General features: G+C 43.1%; 2 protein-coding genes across 2 annotated transcripts; one reads left to right on the forward strand and one right to left on the reverse strand.

Moving 5' to 3' along the window:
• Nucleotides 1-112: 112 nt before the first annotated feature.
• Nucleotides 113-14216, reverse strand: LOC138951795 (transmembrane protein 179-like). Its single transcript, XM_070323346.1, has 4 exons — nucleotides 13921-14216; nucleotides 13296-13433; nucleotides 12784-12868; nucleotides 113-2921 (listed from the first exon to the last, which is right to left on the reverse strand). The coding sequence occupies exons 1-4, from the start codon at nucleotides 14214-14216 to the stop codon at nucleotides 2748-2750; spliced, it is 693 nt and encodes a 230-aa protein (XP_070179447.1). The 3' UTR covers nucleotides 113-2747.
• Nucleotides 14217-14261: 45 nt separating this feature from the next.
• On the forward strand, nucleotides 14262-17486 carry LOC138951793 (RNA transcription, translation and transport factor protein-like). The gene has a single exon (XM_070323345.1). It carries the CDS (start codon nucleotides 14262-14264, stop codon nucleotides 15198-15200), a length of 939 nt encoding a protein of 312 aa, XP_070179446.1. The 3' UTR covers nucleotides 15201-17486.
• The last annotated feature ends 831 nt before the right edge of the window (nucleotides 17487-18317 follow it).

Below are 18317 nucleotides of genomic sequence, written 5' to 3' on the forward strand. Positions count from 1 at the left end.
ATTTGAGTTGTATCATCTGACATTTACCTGTGTGAGTGTCTATACTTGATTGTGTGTCAAAAAACAGTACACAAGCAACAAAAGCTACAATGACTACATGAAACAAAAAACATTTCAAAAGTTGTCCTGTTTTCTTTTCTACCCAAAGTACAAGATTCCATGTTCTTTTCTATATATACACACAATAATTCTACTGGCAATAAATGAACTAAAAATTGTCTAGCAAATCAGTAAGCAGAACCAAAGAAGAAGTCAATATAACAACCAGCCAACATTGAACATTTTTTTAAAGGAACTGGCCTACACATACACGACCGATAAACATATCCACTGTACAGAATTGAATTATGGAAAATTTAGGCTGAAGTGGGCTTCATATTTTACCCTTGTAGAACAGCACTTATTATAATTTATTGTTTGTTGTATTGAATATGTTTTTATCCGTCATATCCACTCCATTATTATCTGACTTCTTGAATTGAATATGTTTTTATCCGTCATATCTTTCTTTCTTTATTTGGTGTTTGTCGTTTTCAACCACGAAGGTTATATCGCGACAGGGAAAGGGGGGCAGATGGGATAGAGCCACTTGTTAATTGTTTCTTGTTCACAAAAGCACTAATCAAAAAATTGCTCCAGGGGCTTGCAACGTAGTATAATATATGACCTTACCGGGAGAATGCAAGTTTCCAGTACAAAGGACTTAACATTTCTTACATACTGCTTGACTAAAATCTTTACAAACATTGACTATATTCTATACAAGAAACACTTAACAAGGGTAAAAGGAGAAACAGAATCCTTTAGTCACCTCTTACGACATGCTGGGGAGCATCGGGTAAATTCTTCCCCCTAACCCGCGGGGGGTATCCACTCTATTATTATCTGACTTCTATGCATTGCATGATAAACTGTAAAATTGCCTGAATAAAACATCTTTCAAGAAAAGAAAAAAAAATATCAACCATGAACATTGCTACTTTATGCAAAAATCACTGTATTTGACAGAATAAGTATCATTATTTTGAAAATAAGTATGACAAATTTGTTCCGAAGCAAACATGTGAATAAATACATTTGAGGAAATAATCATTGCACATCATGAAAATGCATCCGTAAAAGAGAACTGGAAAGAGCAGGTGAATGTTTACATTTTGCGAAAGGTAAGCAAATTTTTAAGCATAACTCTGAAGACATTACACACACACAAATGTACATTGTATAAGTTAATAATTTCTTCCTAAAAATATGGATATGCCTTTTCTTAATCAAAATAACCAAGACATCAGTATCGGCCTTAAAAAAAGATAGACAACAGACTCAATTTTACATGTACTTACATCACAAAATTTACTAGAAGAACAAAGAACAGCTAAAAAGTATCTTGGTACATAAGATCTTTCTGTTGCCATACTGACGCTGTTAATACTTCTTATGTAAAGAAATGCAGCCAAACACAAAACAGTGTAGATGAAGACACGCCCATTACTCGGAACAGCAATAAACACATTTTATACATGCTCAAAACCAGTGACTCTCTCTCTCTCAAATACATAAACGCACAACCACTCGCACGCCTCAAAAGATTCACACACACACACACACACACACACACACACACACACACACACACACACACACACACATTCAAAGATTAAAACGTGTACGCCGAATACTGCCCATACACAGCAAGTGGAAAGTTTAGTCAATCGCCAGATCTAGGGAAAAAAAATCACAAAAAATTAGTATGATGCCCTACTGGTCAGCAGCTAGAGAAAAAACACACTAAAGAGTACAGTGGAACCTGTCTATGAAAACTACCCAAGGGTCCTACCAAAAGTTGTCGTTGTAGAAAGGGGAACTGTACAGGGGAAAATCTTGTTGGGGATCCTTTGAGTACATGGTTGTTATGGGCAGGTGGTTGTAACCGAGAGGTGGTTGCCACGGCAGGCTCAACTGTATACTATTGCACAGAGCATAAGGTCAACAGATGAGGCAGGCATAACTGTATGCTACTTCAAGGGAACAGGGTGGTTGAGGACCTGATCACCTTTCACATCAATAAACTCTTTTCCAAGGTTTCCCGAAACCTTCCCCCCCTTGATCTTTCTGACCCTTACCTGAAGTTACTACATGTATTATTACTCTGCAGTTAGTGATGATGCTACACTCAGCTGAGATTGTATTAAGACCTGATTAGTTGACTTAACCAAGAAACAGAAACTGTGACACAAGAATACTCAATGCTGTCCACTCAAGATAACACCACACTGATTTTTCTTACATGCATTTGTCATGGCTTTGAAAGAGCAATAAAGTGCAGTGAAAAGCAATCAAACAAATAATTCAGAACATCTGAATAAAATATGCAAAACAAAGGGAAAAAAGCCAAGTGAGGACTTCAATCCTCTTACTAATTTTGTTTTAATTAGTTTATGCACTACACACACACACACACACACACACACACTGAATGGTAGCACCACAGGTGACAATCAAAAAGATGTGAACCCCAAATGAAAACGCATGCAAATGACTGATCAGATACTTTCGTCTCATCAGAAAATGAAAGCGGTCCTGAGAGGAGAATCCATGCACTTGAAGAATTGACCACCGTCATTTAGGAGTACTGAGAATATCGCATCAGCAGATAATTATTATGCATTACCAAGAATATTTCATCAAGTCCCACGCAAAGAAGTTTAAAAAAAACAAACTATGGCATCAAAAATAAAACAATTTCAGAGCTACGTTGAGGCTGCAGCGGAGTATTCTGAGCGACTCTGCACTTTCTGAATGAGTCGCTGGCGCTCTCGTCCCATGGAGGTTAGGAAAGCTTCCTGACTGTTATAACGACACAGCTTGATAATGGCCAGGTTGAATAGTGACAGCTGACATATCCATACTGCCCAGGCTCCAAACTGCAAGGATCAAGTCAAAAGAGTTCATTATTCCATATTAATAAGGTAAGGCGAGACAATTTCATGTTTATATGTGGGGTATTTATATATATACATGTACCCTCATGGAACTTTGAATTCCTTTTTCCCTGGGAAAAGCGAGCTGCCATACAGCACCCTTTTTTTCACCCTGAATGCCTGTGTTCATATTTAATCAGTTCTGAGGGCTGATATTATATTATATATTATGTTTATATTTATATATATATGGCCTTAAGTCTGAAATGGTGTCCACAGCTGAAATAGCTGTGCAACCTTGGCTCTAACCTGATTTGTACATCAAAGAAAAATAAAATCCTTGTAAAGATTAATGAGACTTCTAAAGAAAAGTATGAAGTACACACCTAGAGAAACATTGTGTGCTCAGTTGTTGTTTTTAATGAAAATGTCGCCATTATCTGAAGTCAGCAGCACTACATTTTGGCCATTTTTTGTGACATGACCTTACAGCATATTGAAACATGGTCTACTCTGTCATATTTATGGGACAGAATGTCATGAATGACTTTTCACTGAGCCAGTAAAACTCAAATGTACCTTTGACAAAGCAAAGTTTTTGAATTTTGTCAGTGAGCCTGCAGAAAATGGGGAGACAAAATTTCACAGAAAGTTCATAACTATTTCCGTAAGACTTCATTTTTGTTCACTGATCAGCTCTAAATAATAATTAAAGATTGAAACCTGATATATTTTTGTAAAAAAGTATTTTACAGTATGTTTTGCAGAGGTATAAAACATAAAAAGGGTTGTTTGACTTGTTTTTGCATGTTCAAAAGTAGTTTGAAGTTTACGTGCAGATTTTCTTGTGAAAAAAGAGTTATGAACTTTCCAACCTTTTGCCTTATAAAAAGAGTAAATTGACTGGTTGGGGAACACCTAGCTTTGTAATGCATTTGGATCCACTAGCAGCAGTCACACTGAAAGTTTGCATCAAGTTCATTCATTGGTGTTTGAGTAATTGAGAAATAAAAAATTCTTGTGAGAAAGTTATGAACTTTCCTACTATCTCCACTGAGAGTGTTTTTTGTCCTTAAATGCTAGCCATGAAAGTTAAGGTTGTAGTGGAACAGCAATTTTGCATATAAAAGTACATTAGATTTAGATACTAAGCAATTTTTGTCACTAAAGTCAAGCAGTATGCTTTAGTTAGCCATTTTCTCTGTGTCTTGCGCACTATTTTTATGTGAGAGTTACTAACTCATGTCAAAACCCAAAATATATGTAAAATGACTATTTTCAGTTTCCAAATTACACTGTACCATGATTTTCATCACAAAAAGAATCTACTGGCTGCTGACTGTTTCTTTCTGAAGTACTTAGCCGTTTTGTCATGAAGTTCATAACTTCACATAACTCAAGCTCATTTTTCAAGGGCGTGTTTAAAATAATGCCTTGTTAATAGCAAAAGAGTACATTTGACTTTATCTGGACATTTTGTAAGAAGTTTTCTGAATATCAACCCTCAAAATTACATTTTGATAATTCCAGCATGAATCTGGGTTGACTGCACGGTGTACATAACTTCACATCAACTGACCCTCAGCCCCACGGTGTGAAGTTATGAACACATGCCATGAGTATGATTTATACACAATAATTAATTTACTACACTAAATCACTACCTCAAATGATGTGCTGCTCTTCTCCAGAGTAGGCTGTTACAGTTTGATGTCATTTTTATTTTAATTTACCAGCAGATTTTAGTACGTAGCTTTTCAGTTAAATAAATGATGTGAAGTTATGAACACACAGTCAGCTGACATAAACACTAACTAAATAATGATTTCGGTAACAGTTTTCATGACTGAGTTTGGTTAAGTAAATCATTAAGTTGTTTAGAATTATTTGCAAGAGACTTTAGTTAGTTATTTTAGTATAAATGTGTGATTGATGTGAAGTTATGAACTTTCACAAGTTTCAAACAATTTGTTTTATTTTGGCAATTAAAATCTGATTTTGTAATATAAGTGGAAAATTTCCTAAATAAATTATCATTTAATTAATATACTTACCCGAATCACATTAGCATTGAGTCACCTGAGATGCTTATCACTGAAAAACGCTTACCCGGCTAAAGAATTTAAAGGGAAGCAACCCCATCACCAAAACGAAAGTGAAAGTAGCTTTGGTAATGGGCCAGTACACCGGGAGTTACCTCCCATACGGGTGTATGCCACGTCACTTCCTCTAGGAACACGTGCCTATTATCATACGGCTTTAAAAAATCTTAAAACCATAAGCGGGGCAGGTGGGAGGGAATACAGTATGTGATTCGGGTAAGTATATTAATTAAATGATAATTTATTTAGGAAATTTTCCATTTAATATCATATTCTTACTCCGAATCACATTAGCAGATAACATCAACAAGGCGGTGGGCTAGAAATGAATCAAAACTCACCATCAAGTTCTGGACAGGAACTGGCCTGCTGCTATGAGCGCTGGAAGGCCTCTGGAGCCATCCTGTCGAAGAGCTGTGACGTCCCGAAGATAAAAGTTTATGAAAACATCTTCGGAACGCCAATACGCAGTTGTCAGCACCTCCTCTAGACGTCTGGAGCGCAGAACTGCCAGAGAGGATGCCCACGCCCTCGTCTCATGGGCTCGGGCCGAGTCAAGTGGCAAGGAGGGCATAACCCCCCCCCCCTCTTTGTGCGCCTCCACTCATAAGCCTGCTTGATGAGCGAGGACACCCACCGGGCCAACGTTACCTTCGACAAATCTTTCTCGCGCCTAGTAAGGAGAGAGATAAACAACAACTTCTGAGAACTAGACCGAATCGGCTGAGTCCGGGCTAAGTACAGACGAAGTGCCCTCACAGGGCAATTGACCGAATCGGGGTCACCCGGGGCCAACGCGCTGGTCAGAGCCCTAACTCTAACCAGCGGAGAGGCCTGCCCCGGAGACTGATTCTTGGCCAGGAAATCAGGCCGGAAACGCAAAGATGCGGAACCGTCCGGCTCAAAGGAGATATCTCCAGGCTGACCCGACAGGGCGTGGACCTCGCTACCCCGTCGGGCCGTAGCCAACAAAAGGAGAAACAGCGCTTTGCGAGTGACATTGAACAGACTGGCCTCGCTTAAAGGCTCAAAATCCGCAGAACGAAGGAATTCCAGGATTAAAAACAAGTCCCACTTGGGAGCGGGCAAACGAGCTTTAGCTTCCTTAAGAGCAGCCCCTTTAATGACTGCAGCTATAACGCCCCCGACTCGAACAGAACGACCAATCTGCTGAAGAGTCGCCGAGATAGCGGAGCGCCGGACCCTCAACGAGGAGACTGAGGCGCCCTGTGAAGACATGAAAGAGAGGTGGTTAGCGACCTGAATAGAGCGCGGAGCCACCGAACTCACCCCTCTAGCTGAACACCAGGCAGTCCATGCCTTCCAGTGGGGAGCATAAACTGAAGAGGTGGACGCTCTATGCGAGCGAGCCACCAAGTCCAGAGTCAAAGACGACGCCCCAGAGCGCTTCAGCGAGTCCCGAACAACTTCCACACGTGAAGCTTCAGAAGACTGGGCTCCTCGTGTGGAATGCCTGTTCGGGGCTGCACTAGTTCCCCTCGCACGAGTGCGAGAGGAATGGGGGGCCCTTGGGCAAGCCGAAGAAGATCTGGAAACCAGACCTGCGACGGCCACAGAGGAGCGACCAGAAGAAGAAGGGCCGGCTCCTCCATCTCCGCTTTCCGGATTACTCGGCTGAGTAACGGAAAGGGAGGAGTCTGAAGATCTGTATGTGCCCCCCAACCCTCCCTGGACGCATCTGTAAAGAGGTCCAGGTCGGGGAGGGGCACGACGATCGGAACACCTCTGCAGACCCACTCCGTGTGCAACCACGGAAGGGTCGCAGACTGGAACCATCCCTGCAAAGGGATGAGGGCGTCCCAGTCCACCAGAGGAGAGTCCACAAACGGCTTCAGCGCGAACTGAAGCGGACATTTGTGGACCCGGCCCAGTGAAACCAGAAGAGCCATAGACTCCATCTGCCCCAAGATGGAGGCGAGCGAGCGGATGGAAGCCATCAGGAGAGGTAAAGTGGAGCGAATCTGAGCTTGGAGCTTGTCCACCCTTCTCTGAGAAGGCTGGACAGTCCAAGCGACCGTGTCGAAAGACATCCCCAGATAAGTGAATGTCTGTGACGGGGTCAGCTCCGACTTTACCCGGTTGAACGAGAACCCCAACCAGTTGGATTCTCGAAGAACCGTCAGGGTATCCTGCGAACAGCCGCTCTGGGACTGGTTCATGATGAGCCAGTCGTCCAGATAAGCCCGCAGACGGATACCCTGGGACCTCACCAGTGCACAGACCTGTCTCACCACCATGGTGAAAATCCACGGTGCGAGAGACAGCCCGAAAGGGAGTGCGCGAAACTGGTAGATCTGATCTCCCCACCGGAAACGAAGCCATTTCCGGTCGGTCGGATGCATAAGAATGTGAAAGTATGCGTCCGTGAGATCGATCGAGGTCACCCAGTCTCCTGGGCGGAGAGAGTCTCGGACAGAGGCTGGCGTCTCCATCTTGAATTTTATCTCCCTCAAGAAAGTATTGAGGAGAGATAAATCCAACACGGGACGCCATCCTCCTGATGCTTTGGGAACAGCGACCAGACGCCCGTAAAATCCCAGGGAGCTGTGGACCCGAACTCTCTCCACCGCGCCCTTCTGCTCCAGGGAGGCAATTTCCGACTGCAAGACGGAACGTGCTTCCTGCGAGAAGGGGGGCTTGAACCGCGGAGGCACTCGGGTAAGAGGCGCCTTTTCCTCCCGCCAGAGTAGACGGAAGCCCGAACTCACCACTCCCACAATCCATTGGCTGTCTACTACCGACATCCAACGAGAAAGTGCCCGGGAGGGGCCTCCCGCCATCACCAAGGTGGAGGGCGGGAGGGAGGTGAGATCGGGAGCGCTTCATTGGGGGTGTGGCTTACTTCCAGAGCCGCCACGCCCCCTCCCCGATGCCGTCCTCTTCTTCCCACCACGAGCGGCCGGCGAAGCCTGCCGCTTCTGAGCTGGCTTGGGGTTAGACGATGTCTGAGCCTGCTTCTGTTTAGAAGGCTGAGACTGTTTCACCCCCTTCAGAGTGTAGTCAAGGAACTGACTGTCCTTGTTTGACTGAATCTCCTTCTGTCTGGCATCCAGTGCCAGCGGACAGAAGAGAGACTCCTCTGAGACCGGGGAGACTCTCAAGGTCTCCCTAGTAGCCAGCTCCGTGAATTGGGACTGCGAGAGGAAGAGATCCCTCCTGCAGAGTACCGCTTGGGTGTACTGCAGGGAGGAAAGACGCAATTGTTCCTCATTGACCTTGGCCAATGCGGTCAAAAGCGCAGAGACATCGTCCGCATTCTGTTCTTCACTGAGAGTGAAAGGAACTAGCGAATCGGTCAATGCCCGAGACAGAGCCCGAACGAGAGTCTCCGCAATGGAGGACAGTTCGATCTGCCGACGTCCAACCTCCTCAGCAGAGAGGAGGGAAGCCTCAGAAACCGGCAAAACCGAATCACGCTTGATCGGTTTAGTCAGAAGAGGCAGCAATTCCCGGGAAACCGGAAGGGTAGCCCTAGGGAGTGCAAAAGACGCCAGCCAATTCTGGCTCTGATTGGGCATGCCAAGCTTCCTATTGGCCGTAGGCACGAAGGAAGAGGCTTGGGCAGCTGAAGCCACCCACTGCTGAGCTGATTCCGGAACTGGACCAAAAGGAAGCAGTAACGGAACAGGCACTGGCCGAATACCACTCCCCGCATGTGCTGGACGAACCAGTGAATGCAAAAGTTGGTAAGCCACTGACGGAGACTCGGCGAACCGGAAGGAAGAAACATCCTCCTGTGCCGGCCGGAAGTCCGCCATGGCAGAAGGAACGAATGATGCGGAAGAGTCCGCAGCCACCACCCCTTCAGGAAAATAACGAGACGTTACTTCCGCCGCGACGTCAAGAACAGACTTGAGCTTCGACGGAAACACGCCCCGCGACTCCTCGCTGACCACTGATGGAGCATCAGAATAGTCACACGTGGAACCATGACCGAAGTCACCAGTTCCGGAAGCAGAAGCATGCCCTGGCAAACCGGAAACCGGAAAAGCCTGAGCACTAACGTCATCCTGCCGCCCAAAACCCTGTGAAGGTAAAGGGTAAGCAGGACGACCATCCGCAAAAACCGGAGCTGGATGAGCTGACGTCACTCCCCCGACTGAGTGGAGTGATGCCTGCTCAAGCCTAGGCGCTTGAAAGCCGGAAGGCGCACGCTGTAATCCACTATCTGGTATCCGGAAGGAACCACCAGAAGAGGAAGAAGCGTTTCCGGCCGAAACCGGAAGTGTAGTCAACGGAACCGCAAAATGCGGAAGTGAAGACTGCACTGGTTGACTTCGCGATCCGGAAGGACCGGAAGTCAGTGAATACTCCATCCTGCCGCGACCGCCGTAGCGTGCCGGAGCGGACGGATCATCACTTCCGGCAAGTGCCGGAAATGCGGCAGTCGAAACCGACTGCCGCCGCTGTTCGAACAAGTCCGGGGCCTCGTAGGTTATCGCCGGAAATGAAAGATCAGCAAGGTATCGGTCGTGACCCGATGCGAAAGAGCTGTCCCCCGAAGGAGAACGTCCAGGCGCCTCACGAGGGCTATCGGACCAGCTCTGCTTACCAACCGACGCTGAAGAGGGAGGACGCTGCTCCAAGCCGGAAGTGGAGGACAAAGACACGGAAGCCAATGCCCGGACGTCACTGCCAGATGCCGGAAACGCCGAACTGCTGGCGACGGAACGCTGAAATTCTGCCTGCACCAAGCTGCGGATTTCTGGAACCAGTGACTTTAACAGAGAGGAAACCAACGCACCTTGTCCAGGTGCTAACAAAGAAGACGAAGTCTCCGATGTAGAGACAGGTGCAGAAGTAACAGTAGCGCTAGGCGCCGCAAAAGAAGCAGAAGTAGTAACAGCGCTAGGCGCCAAAATTGGTACAGCCAACAAAGTGTTACGCTCTTGGTCTGTAACAAGTAACGTTGCTTTGGAAGAGGAAGACTTAGCCTTAATTTTCCCCTTGGGGTCCGACTTGCCACGGCGCTTGTCTGAATCAGACATGTTGACAACAACACGTGGCAACGCGAAAAAATTTACTGAAACATAAGTCTAAACGACTGGAAAATTCAGTAAACACACGCACTAATGCGTTAACAAAATACTATAGCTAAACTTGCCCCACAAGCAGAGGCACGGAGAGCTACAAACAAAGTCACACGAGCTAGAAAACTAACTCACACAACAAAATGGCGACACGCAAGACACTGACACAAACGTCAACAACACGTGGCAAAGTAAAAAGATTTACTGAAACGTAAGTCAAAACGACTGAAAACACAGTAAACACACACGCTTACGCGTTAACAAAATACTAAAGCTACACTTGCCCAAACAGAAAGAGGGCACGCAGAGCTACTAGCAAAGTCACACGAGTTAGCTAACTAACTCACACAACAAAATGGCGAAACACGCAAGTCACTGACACACAAGTCCGTAAAAAACGGACAACGTACAGTAACGAAACAGCGCAAACAACCAACAACAAACGGGAACGAGCTCACCAAACTGTAGGCAAGGCGAGCAGACAAGCTGGGTAACGTGGCCGGCGGGTGTCACTCAAACACACAAGGTCAGCCACAGAGCGTCAAAAAGTGAACCGTCCTCTCCGAGGTGAAAAAGACGTATGATAATAGGCACGTGTTCCTAGAGGAAGTGACGTGGCATACACCCGTATGGGAGGTAACTCCCGGTGTACTGGCCCATTACCAAAGCTACTTTCACTTTCGTTTTGGTGATGGGGTTGCTTCCCTTTAAATTCTTTAGCCGGGTAAGCGTTTTTCAGTGATAAGCATCTCAGGTGACTCAATGCTAATGTGATTCGGAGTAAGAATATGATATTAAATGCAGCTTTAGCCTATACTATAACTCTGTGTTCTCAGTTTGTCATTGTTTTGCAAATATATTATACAGTAACTGTACTAGAGACCAACATAACAAAAATTCTTGTGAAGTTATGCGCACGCTCACATTTTATGATTTTTGTTATCGTTTGTTTTCACAAATGTTTTACTTTTATTACTTAGTTGTATGTTGATTACAAAGAGTAGCTGGAGAGAAAATAAGATGACATATGCACTTTCTTACTTTGGTTTGAATTAGCCATAGTTTGTGATGTCACGGTGTGAAGTTATGAACTCCTAGGACATTCTAAAAGTACTTTCAGTTTCTGCCAACTCTTTGAGTCAGACAAACATTTTGGTGTATTGAAATCCTTTTGATGGTACTTCTCAAGCACATTTTGCACAAAAACAGCAAAATTGTAGATTTAATGATAACTTATGCCAATATTTGCTGTGAAAAAATTGTGACAATATTAATTTCTATAAATAATACAGATAACCAAAAAATCTTCTCCACACTTCATCTTCAAAAATTACCTTCATGTTCCAGCTCACCTTTTTCAGATTAAAAAACAAAACAAATTGTTTCCTGCCTGTATAAATTAAATTTATTATACCAATAAAAGTAAATTATGTGAAGTTATGAACTTCCCATTAATGGAGTTCACATCTGCATCATGCGTGGCCAAAACAAGTTTAACTTGCTTGAAATGCAAAGTAATTTGCTGTAGCAATTTGCTCAGATGTCTAAAACAGACCCAATTACATGTAGCAACAATGATTTAACAAGTCTAAATTTTGTGACGGTGTGAAGTTATGAACTCCTGCAAACTTTTAAACCTGAATCTGTGAAGTGATCAAACATGAGTTTTCTTAAATCATAGCTGTTCCTTGCGTATTTATGCTCTAAAATACATCTCTATTTTCAAAACAAAGAAAATGTTCATTTTTAAAATTGATTTTGTATGTCACAAAAATGGACACCTATTCTGACTTTGGGCCATATACATGTATATATACGAAAACAATATAATCATCATAATTGCTGAAAACTGAGAAAAAAACCATGATACAAACACACTCAAATCCTCTTTAGTTAAAGCCACAGTAAGCCCCGTAAACCATCACAGATACTGTCAGGCTTTTACACACAGTACAAACACCCTTTCATTTACACACTCACCGCTTTTGAACATCCTATAGGTGCCCTCCGTAAAGAGCGAGCAATTTTCAAAGAATTTATTTTTGCGTGGTTTATCTTACCCCTGAGCCATTGCGAACCCGTGTGATCCCGTTTACTTTTTTCACAATGTAGTCGTCAGCTTGTGATTTCAATGTGACTCGCTGTAAGCTCATCTGCAATAGCACGTTATTGTGTACCTCTGAATCTAAACGAAACAAATGGCTGCGATTCACACGAACTAGAGCGATGACAGTTGACTGTTCAGAGAAACGGGCGCTAGGCAGAACCGTCGTCTGCTACGAGAAAGACGGTTTGCGTGACACATTTCCGGGCTTTTTTTTTTCAAACTTTCAAATTGTACTGATCTTGTCTTGATGAAAAAAGAATTCTTTTATGATTTAAGAATGTTTGTGTAACAAGCTGTCATTTATTATCTAGATTTTAAAAGTTAGTTCTAGCGCCAATTGATTTGCTGATCAGAGGGTCCACAAAAATAAATTTGTTGAAAATTGCTCGCTCTTTACGTAGGGCACCTAGTATGTTCTCAAGCGGGGAGTGTTTAAACGAAAGGGTGTTTGTACTGTGTGTAAAAGCCGGACAGTATCTGTGATGGTTTACGGGAGGCTTGTGCCTTATTTTGTTAGGTGCCTTTTCTCTTTGTGTAACTATCAGAAAGTAGAGTTTTGGTGTTATTTCTTTCGCTTCATGTTATTCTCTGGGAGCTTGACATACCTGTGCCATCTGGTACTCAGTATAGAAATGTCGTGTGTCGATTCCAAGATGCTCACCAAAGGGAATGTAATCGCCATCCTCACAGCTGAAAGATGATATAAAAAATGTATTATCATCAAAAATGTAAAAATGACATGTATGATCACAGCTATGTGTGTGTGTGTGTGTGTGTTGTACAAGCATATAAGCCCCCTCCCTAATCCTCTGTCACCCTTACAATGCTTTTCTACCAACTCTTTGTCCAATTTACAAGGCTCTGGATGCTTTTTATGATGTAAGAAAATTCCTTTTAATAATATTTGGTATTTTCTATTGCTTGCCAAAATAACACCAACAAATCCCAGTCTCTCTCTCTCTATCCCCCTTCTCTCTCTCTCTCTCTCTCTCTCTCTCTCTCTCTCTCTCTCTCTCTCTCTCTCTCTCTCTCTCTCTCTCTCTCTCTCCCCTTCTCTCTGTCTGTCTGTCTGTGTCTCTCTCTCTCGCTAACAGTAACACACATAGGCAAACACCACCTGTCAAAGTTGGTTTTGGATTCAATGACAATTGTGCACCAGTCTCGGAAGCCAAGACTGACAGTGAGAGATGAAGCAAAGGTGAAGATGGTAAGCAGGAGATGCAGGCCCCCGCAAAGGAAGGCATCTAGCCAGGAGCTGCACAAAATATTGATAACTATCAAGAGTTAAGACTGCAGTGTAAATTATACATGTAACAGTTTTTATTTGCAACCTTCACACGGGCAGTGATCAAGACACATATATATATATGAAGACATACATACATGTACACAAACAGATCAACGAAAGAGCCTCCGCTAACCAGAAAAAAATTCACTTGATCACTTATAATAAGTGTGTGTTGAATTGACACCTTTAATACAAACATAGTTTCACACACACAGACACACACACACATACAAAACAAAAACAGTGGTGAAAGCACATGATGCAGAAGTGTAAACACATACTCTAGCGCTCTCTCTCTTTCTCTCTCTCTCTCTCTCTCTCTCTCTCTCTCTCTCTCTCTCTCTCTCACACACACACACACACACACACATACACACGCACAAACACACGCGCGGGCGCACACACATTCCTCTCAACCCCCTTCTCATGACCACCACCACACACAGAGTAATACCTGTCAACGGCCTTGAAGAGGAGGATGGAGTACCAGACCAAATACGCGATCGATGACAGCATGACAGCCACCCCAGAAAACACAGCAAAGTTGCAGGTACTGGAAGTTCCCCATGTGACATTGTTCAATTCCACTGCACCTCGCGTTGCGCTCCATTTCCCTGTGGCAAACAGGAGGCAGTGGCCGTCAAAATCGTTCTGATTGACGCTGATGGGCACGAACATGAAAAAGGAGAGGATAAACGCGATCAGATAAAGCGTCACTTGCGCCAAGAGAAGAATGTTTCCCAGTCCCATTTTAGTTCTTTTCTTATCATGTGACTCTGTGAGCTTTCTTGGAGGATGGGGGGCGAAACTAAGGGGAAGTTGTTCTGTTTTCTCTTGAGAGTTACCCTTCCTGACGTATCCTATGAGCTTTCGTGGATTCAGCGGCCACCTCGTACTTCCGCTGTGTTTGCAAACACGATATTCCAGAAACCAACTTTTCTCTTTCACGTACCTCTTGTGGTCTTGAAATCCGTGCAGGCCAAAATGTTTAGGAGGAAGCTTCTCGCTCTAGATTACGCCCAGCCAGACAACTTCAACGTGAACAATGCTGCTGAACTGGGACCCTTGGTGGTGTGGTTGGAGGACCAAAAAATTCGCCACATGAAAATCGAAGATAGAGCGGCTCTACGTGACACCGCTGGTCCGGAGTGGTCGTCTGCTTTTCAGCGTTACCTCACAGAGCTGAACTGTCCGTATGCTGACGGTAAAAAGGAGGTCGTTGTCGACTGGCTGCTGGGCTATGCCGTGAGACTGGAGTACGGAGATGACGCGGAGACGTTCAAGTCTGTGACACGGGCGACTGTTGACCAGGCCAAGAGACCCGGTGCGCCATCGAGCAACCCCTTGGATAACCTGGACTTCGAGTCGGCTGAGCTCAAGGCAGGCGTTACGTCTCTCTCAATGCTTCTACAGGTTCCACCACACCCGGATCACTTAGAACAGTTGAAGGCAATTTCCCTGCTCATCAGCAATACACTCTCCAAAGAAGCCCTTCAAAATGCTTCTACTTCTGGTGACCCCACCAAAGACAGTGAACATATTCCATTAAATAAGACTGAACTTGGGTTTGAAGCTGGTGATTACATCCTAAACGATGCGGCTAAAATTGTGCGCCTGTTGCATCTGAAAGAACTGCGTGACTTACAGTCTAAAATTAACGTTGCTATTGTTGCGGTTCAAGCGGTGACTGCTGATCCAAAGACTGACAGTAGACTAGGGAAAGTTGGACGCTAGATACTATTTGTACTATATTTGGTATAACAGGAATTTTTGTGTTTGTTTTTGAGTCAGCCTGAATGAGAACACATGAAGCTGGTTGTGCTGATCAATGCTGTGACTACACATTTGTGTATACTTATTGATAGAACACTCAGCATTCACATCAACTTGGCATGGCTGGAAATCTGTATTGGGAGTTTTAGAAAGCTGCACAGTTTCTTTATTATTGTTTTTTCATTTAGTTTCTTGGTTTCTGTTGATGTTGCTTTCATTTTTAGACTGGTTGAATAAACTTATGAAGAGCATCCATGACTCTTTTTAGTTGTTTCAGGTAAAGGGGGTGGCAATAAGCCAGTCACTGAGTTAGTTACTGCATTGATTATTTTAATTTATTACCATAAACTCTAATTACCAATTAACAGAAGAGAATGATTTGAAGGACTAGTCTGGGTGGGTGGTTTTTTGACTCACATGCAAAGCAAAAGTGAGTCTATGTACTCACCCGAGTCGTCCGTCCGTCCGGACGCCCGGAAAACTTTAACGTTGGATATTTCTTGGACACTATTCAGTCTATCAGTACCAAATTTGGCAAGATGGTGTATGATGACAAGGCCCCAAAAAACATACATAGCATCTTGACCTTGCTTCAAGGTCAAGGTCGCAGGGGCCATAAATGTTGCCTAAAAAACAGCTATTTTTCACATTTTTCCCATTTTCTCTGAAGTTTTTGAGATTCAATACCTCACCTATATATGATATATAGGGCAAAGTAAGCCCCATCTTTTGATACCAGTTTGGTTTACCTTGCTTCAAGGTCAAGGTCACAGGAGCTCTTCAAAGTTGGATTGTATACATATTTTGAAGTGACCTTGACCCTGAACTATGGAAGATAACTGTTTCAAACTTAAAAATTATGTGGGGCACATGTTATGCTTTCATCATGAGACACATTTGGTCACATATGATCAAGGTCAAGGTCACTTTGACCCTTATGAAATGTGACCAAAATAAGGTAGTGAACCACTAAAAGTGACCATATCTCATGGTAGAAAGAGCCAATAAGCACCATTGTACTTCCTATGTCTTGAATTAACAGCTTTGTGTTGCATGACCTTGGATGACCTTGACCTTGGGTCACATGTATTTTGGTAGGAAAAATGTGTAAAGCAGTTCTTAGTGTATGATGTCATTGCTAGGTTTAGTTATTTGACCTTGACCCTGAAGGTCAAGGTCATGTCAAGGTCAAGCATGTGAGTCGTATGGGCTTTGCCCTTCTTGTTTTTCTAGCAAGACACATTCATTGATTCAAACAACTCTTTTGTCTTCCTACACGAATATATACGTTACAGCACATAATTCTTGTTCCTGGCCTTGAGCTGTGCTTGGATGTGTCTCTTAAAAATTGCCTCCCTGTACACTGAATGTTTGTTACATACATGTACCAATGTTCCTCTTGACACTTGTTCTGTGCATGGATTAAGTATTTAAGTGGTTATTACTTTCTTACAAGTTACACACAAAATGCAGACATGCTAACAAAACACATATAATTATTTTTCTTTGTTGTAGTGCAGGGGAGAACAGTGGGTTTTTTTGTTATCACTGCTCATTTGTGTAAATCAAGAAATAAAATAGTCATAAGTATAATGTCATTAAATGATATTGATAATAAGGAAATCTTTTGTGATACTTTGCAACCTGTTTTCATGCTTCAACTTTGTAGACTTGTTATAGTATATTTTAACCAACTGAGCTTATGTCAGTGAGTGAGAGAATAGGAATATGTTTCAAAAATTAGGTGTAATTTAATTTTAAGCAGTGTTTTTCCCAGGCTCAGAGGACAATAGGTCAGTTGGGCGAGTATTTAGAATATATGTATACATATATATATAGGTGATTAGGTCCAGATGTACCAGCTGCAAAAACTTGTTCTGTCAGAAGATCTCGGACATGTCAAAACTATCGGACAGTCAACCGGCCAGAGTCAGTATAATGCGTCAGATTAAAAAGGAATGAATTAAAGACCGAGCATGAGAACAGTGCTATAATTTATAGATCTAAACAAAAAAGAGCTGCAACCCATCATGTCAGCATAGACTTTGCTTGGCTGATTGTGGCTCTGTTTTTCAAGTTACCTGTAATTTGGTTACTTTTACTGGCACCTGTAGACTCAATAAAATTTGAATGATGCTACTTTTACAAGTGTTATTGTTAGTTCAGTTGTTGACAGACTACTTTTTTGTTGTAAACTCTCTCTCTCTCTCTCTCTCTCTCTCTCTCTCTCTCTCTCTCTCTCTCTCTCTCTCTCTCTCTCTCTCTCTCTCTCTCTCTAAAAATGAAACTATACTTTGCAATGTAGCTAAGTTCTTGTATTTTTCATTTAAATGTTTAGAAAATGCTGTTTAAGCATTAGTATTTTGTGATTATACATTGTCTTTTCTTCTGTTCACTTGAAACGACGCGTGTGTGGATTGCTGCTGCACACACGCTTTACTTTTGTGTAACCAGCCCCCTTCCGAAAGGGGCTAAGGCCTTAAAGGAATAAAATCTTGTTCTTGTTCTTGTTCTTGTTCTTGTTCTCTCTCTCTCTCTCTCTCTCTCTCTCTCTCTCTCTCTCTCACACACACACACACACACACACACACACACACACACACACACACACACACACACACACTTAGTATCATTTATATGCTTTTGATTTGATTACGTGAAATGTTGCTTTTGTAAATTTTCTCTTTTTTTGGTCATTGCTAAAGGCTGACATATAGTCCTATTTAATTAGTTTAATTACTTCCAGGGCTTTTCCCATCGTTGCGGGGATGTAGAAATTAAGCTTCCTGCAAAGTTTTAGGTTTGAAGTCCTTACCAATTACGAGAAATAATTAATTCTTTATTGCTATGTTCAGCAACAGTTCTCCAGCTAGGATTTTTAGACCGTCAACACAGACAGTACAGCTTCGTCAATCCCCGCGTGAAGGAAATCGCTCACCTTCCACGTGCTAAACGTAGTGATATTGACACGCCAGATTAGCGCGGTAGCGTATTGTGCAAAGCAGGAAAGCGCGCTTTTCTGTATTCTTGTTAACTTCGCAATTTCCGGAAAACATCCACTTTCACTTTGAGACTGTT

Source organism: Littorina saxatilis, linkage group LG17 (genome assembly GCF_037325665.1).
Source record: "Littorina saxatilis isolate snail1 linkage group LG17, US_GU_Lsax_2.0, whole genome shotgun sequence".
NCBI lineage: Eukaryota > Metazoa > Mollusca > Gastropoda > Littorinimorpha > Littorinidae > Littorina > Littorina saxatilis.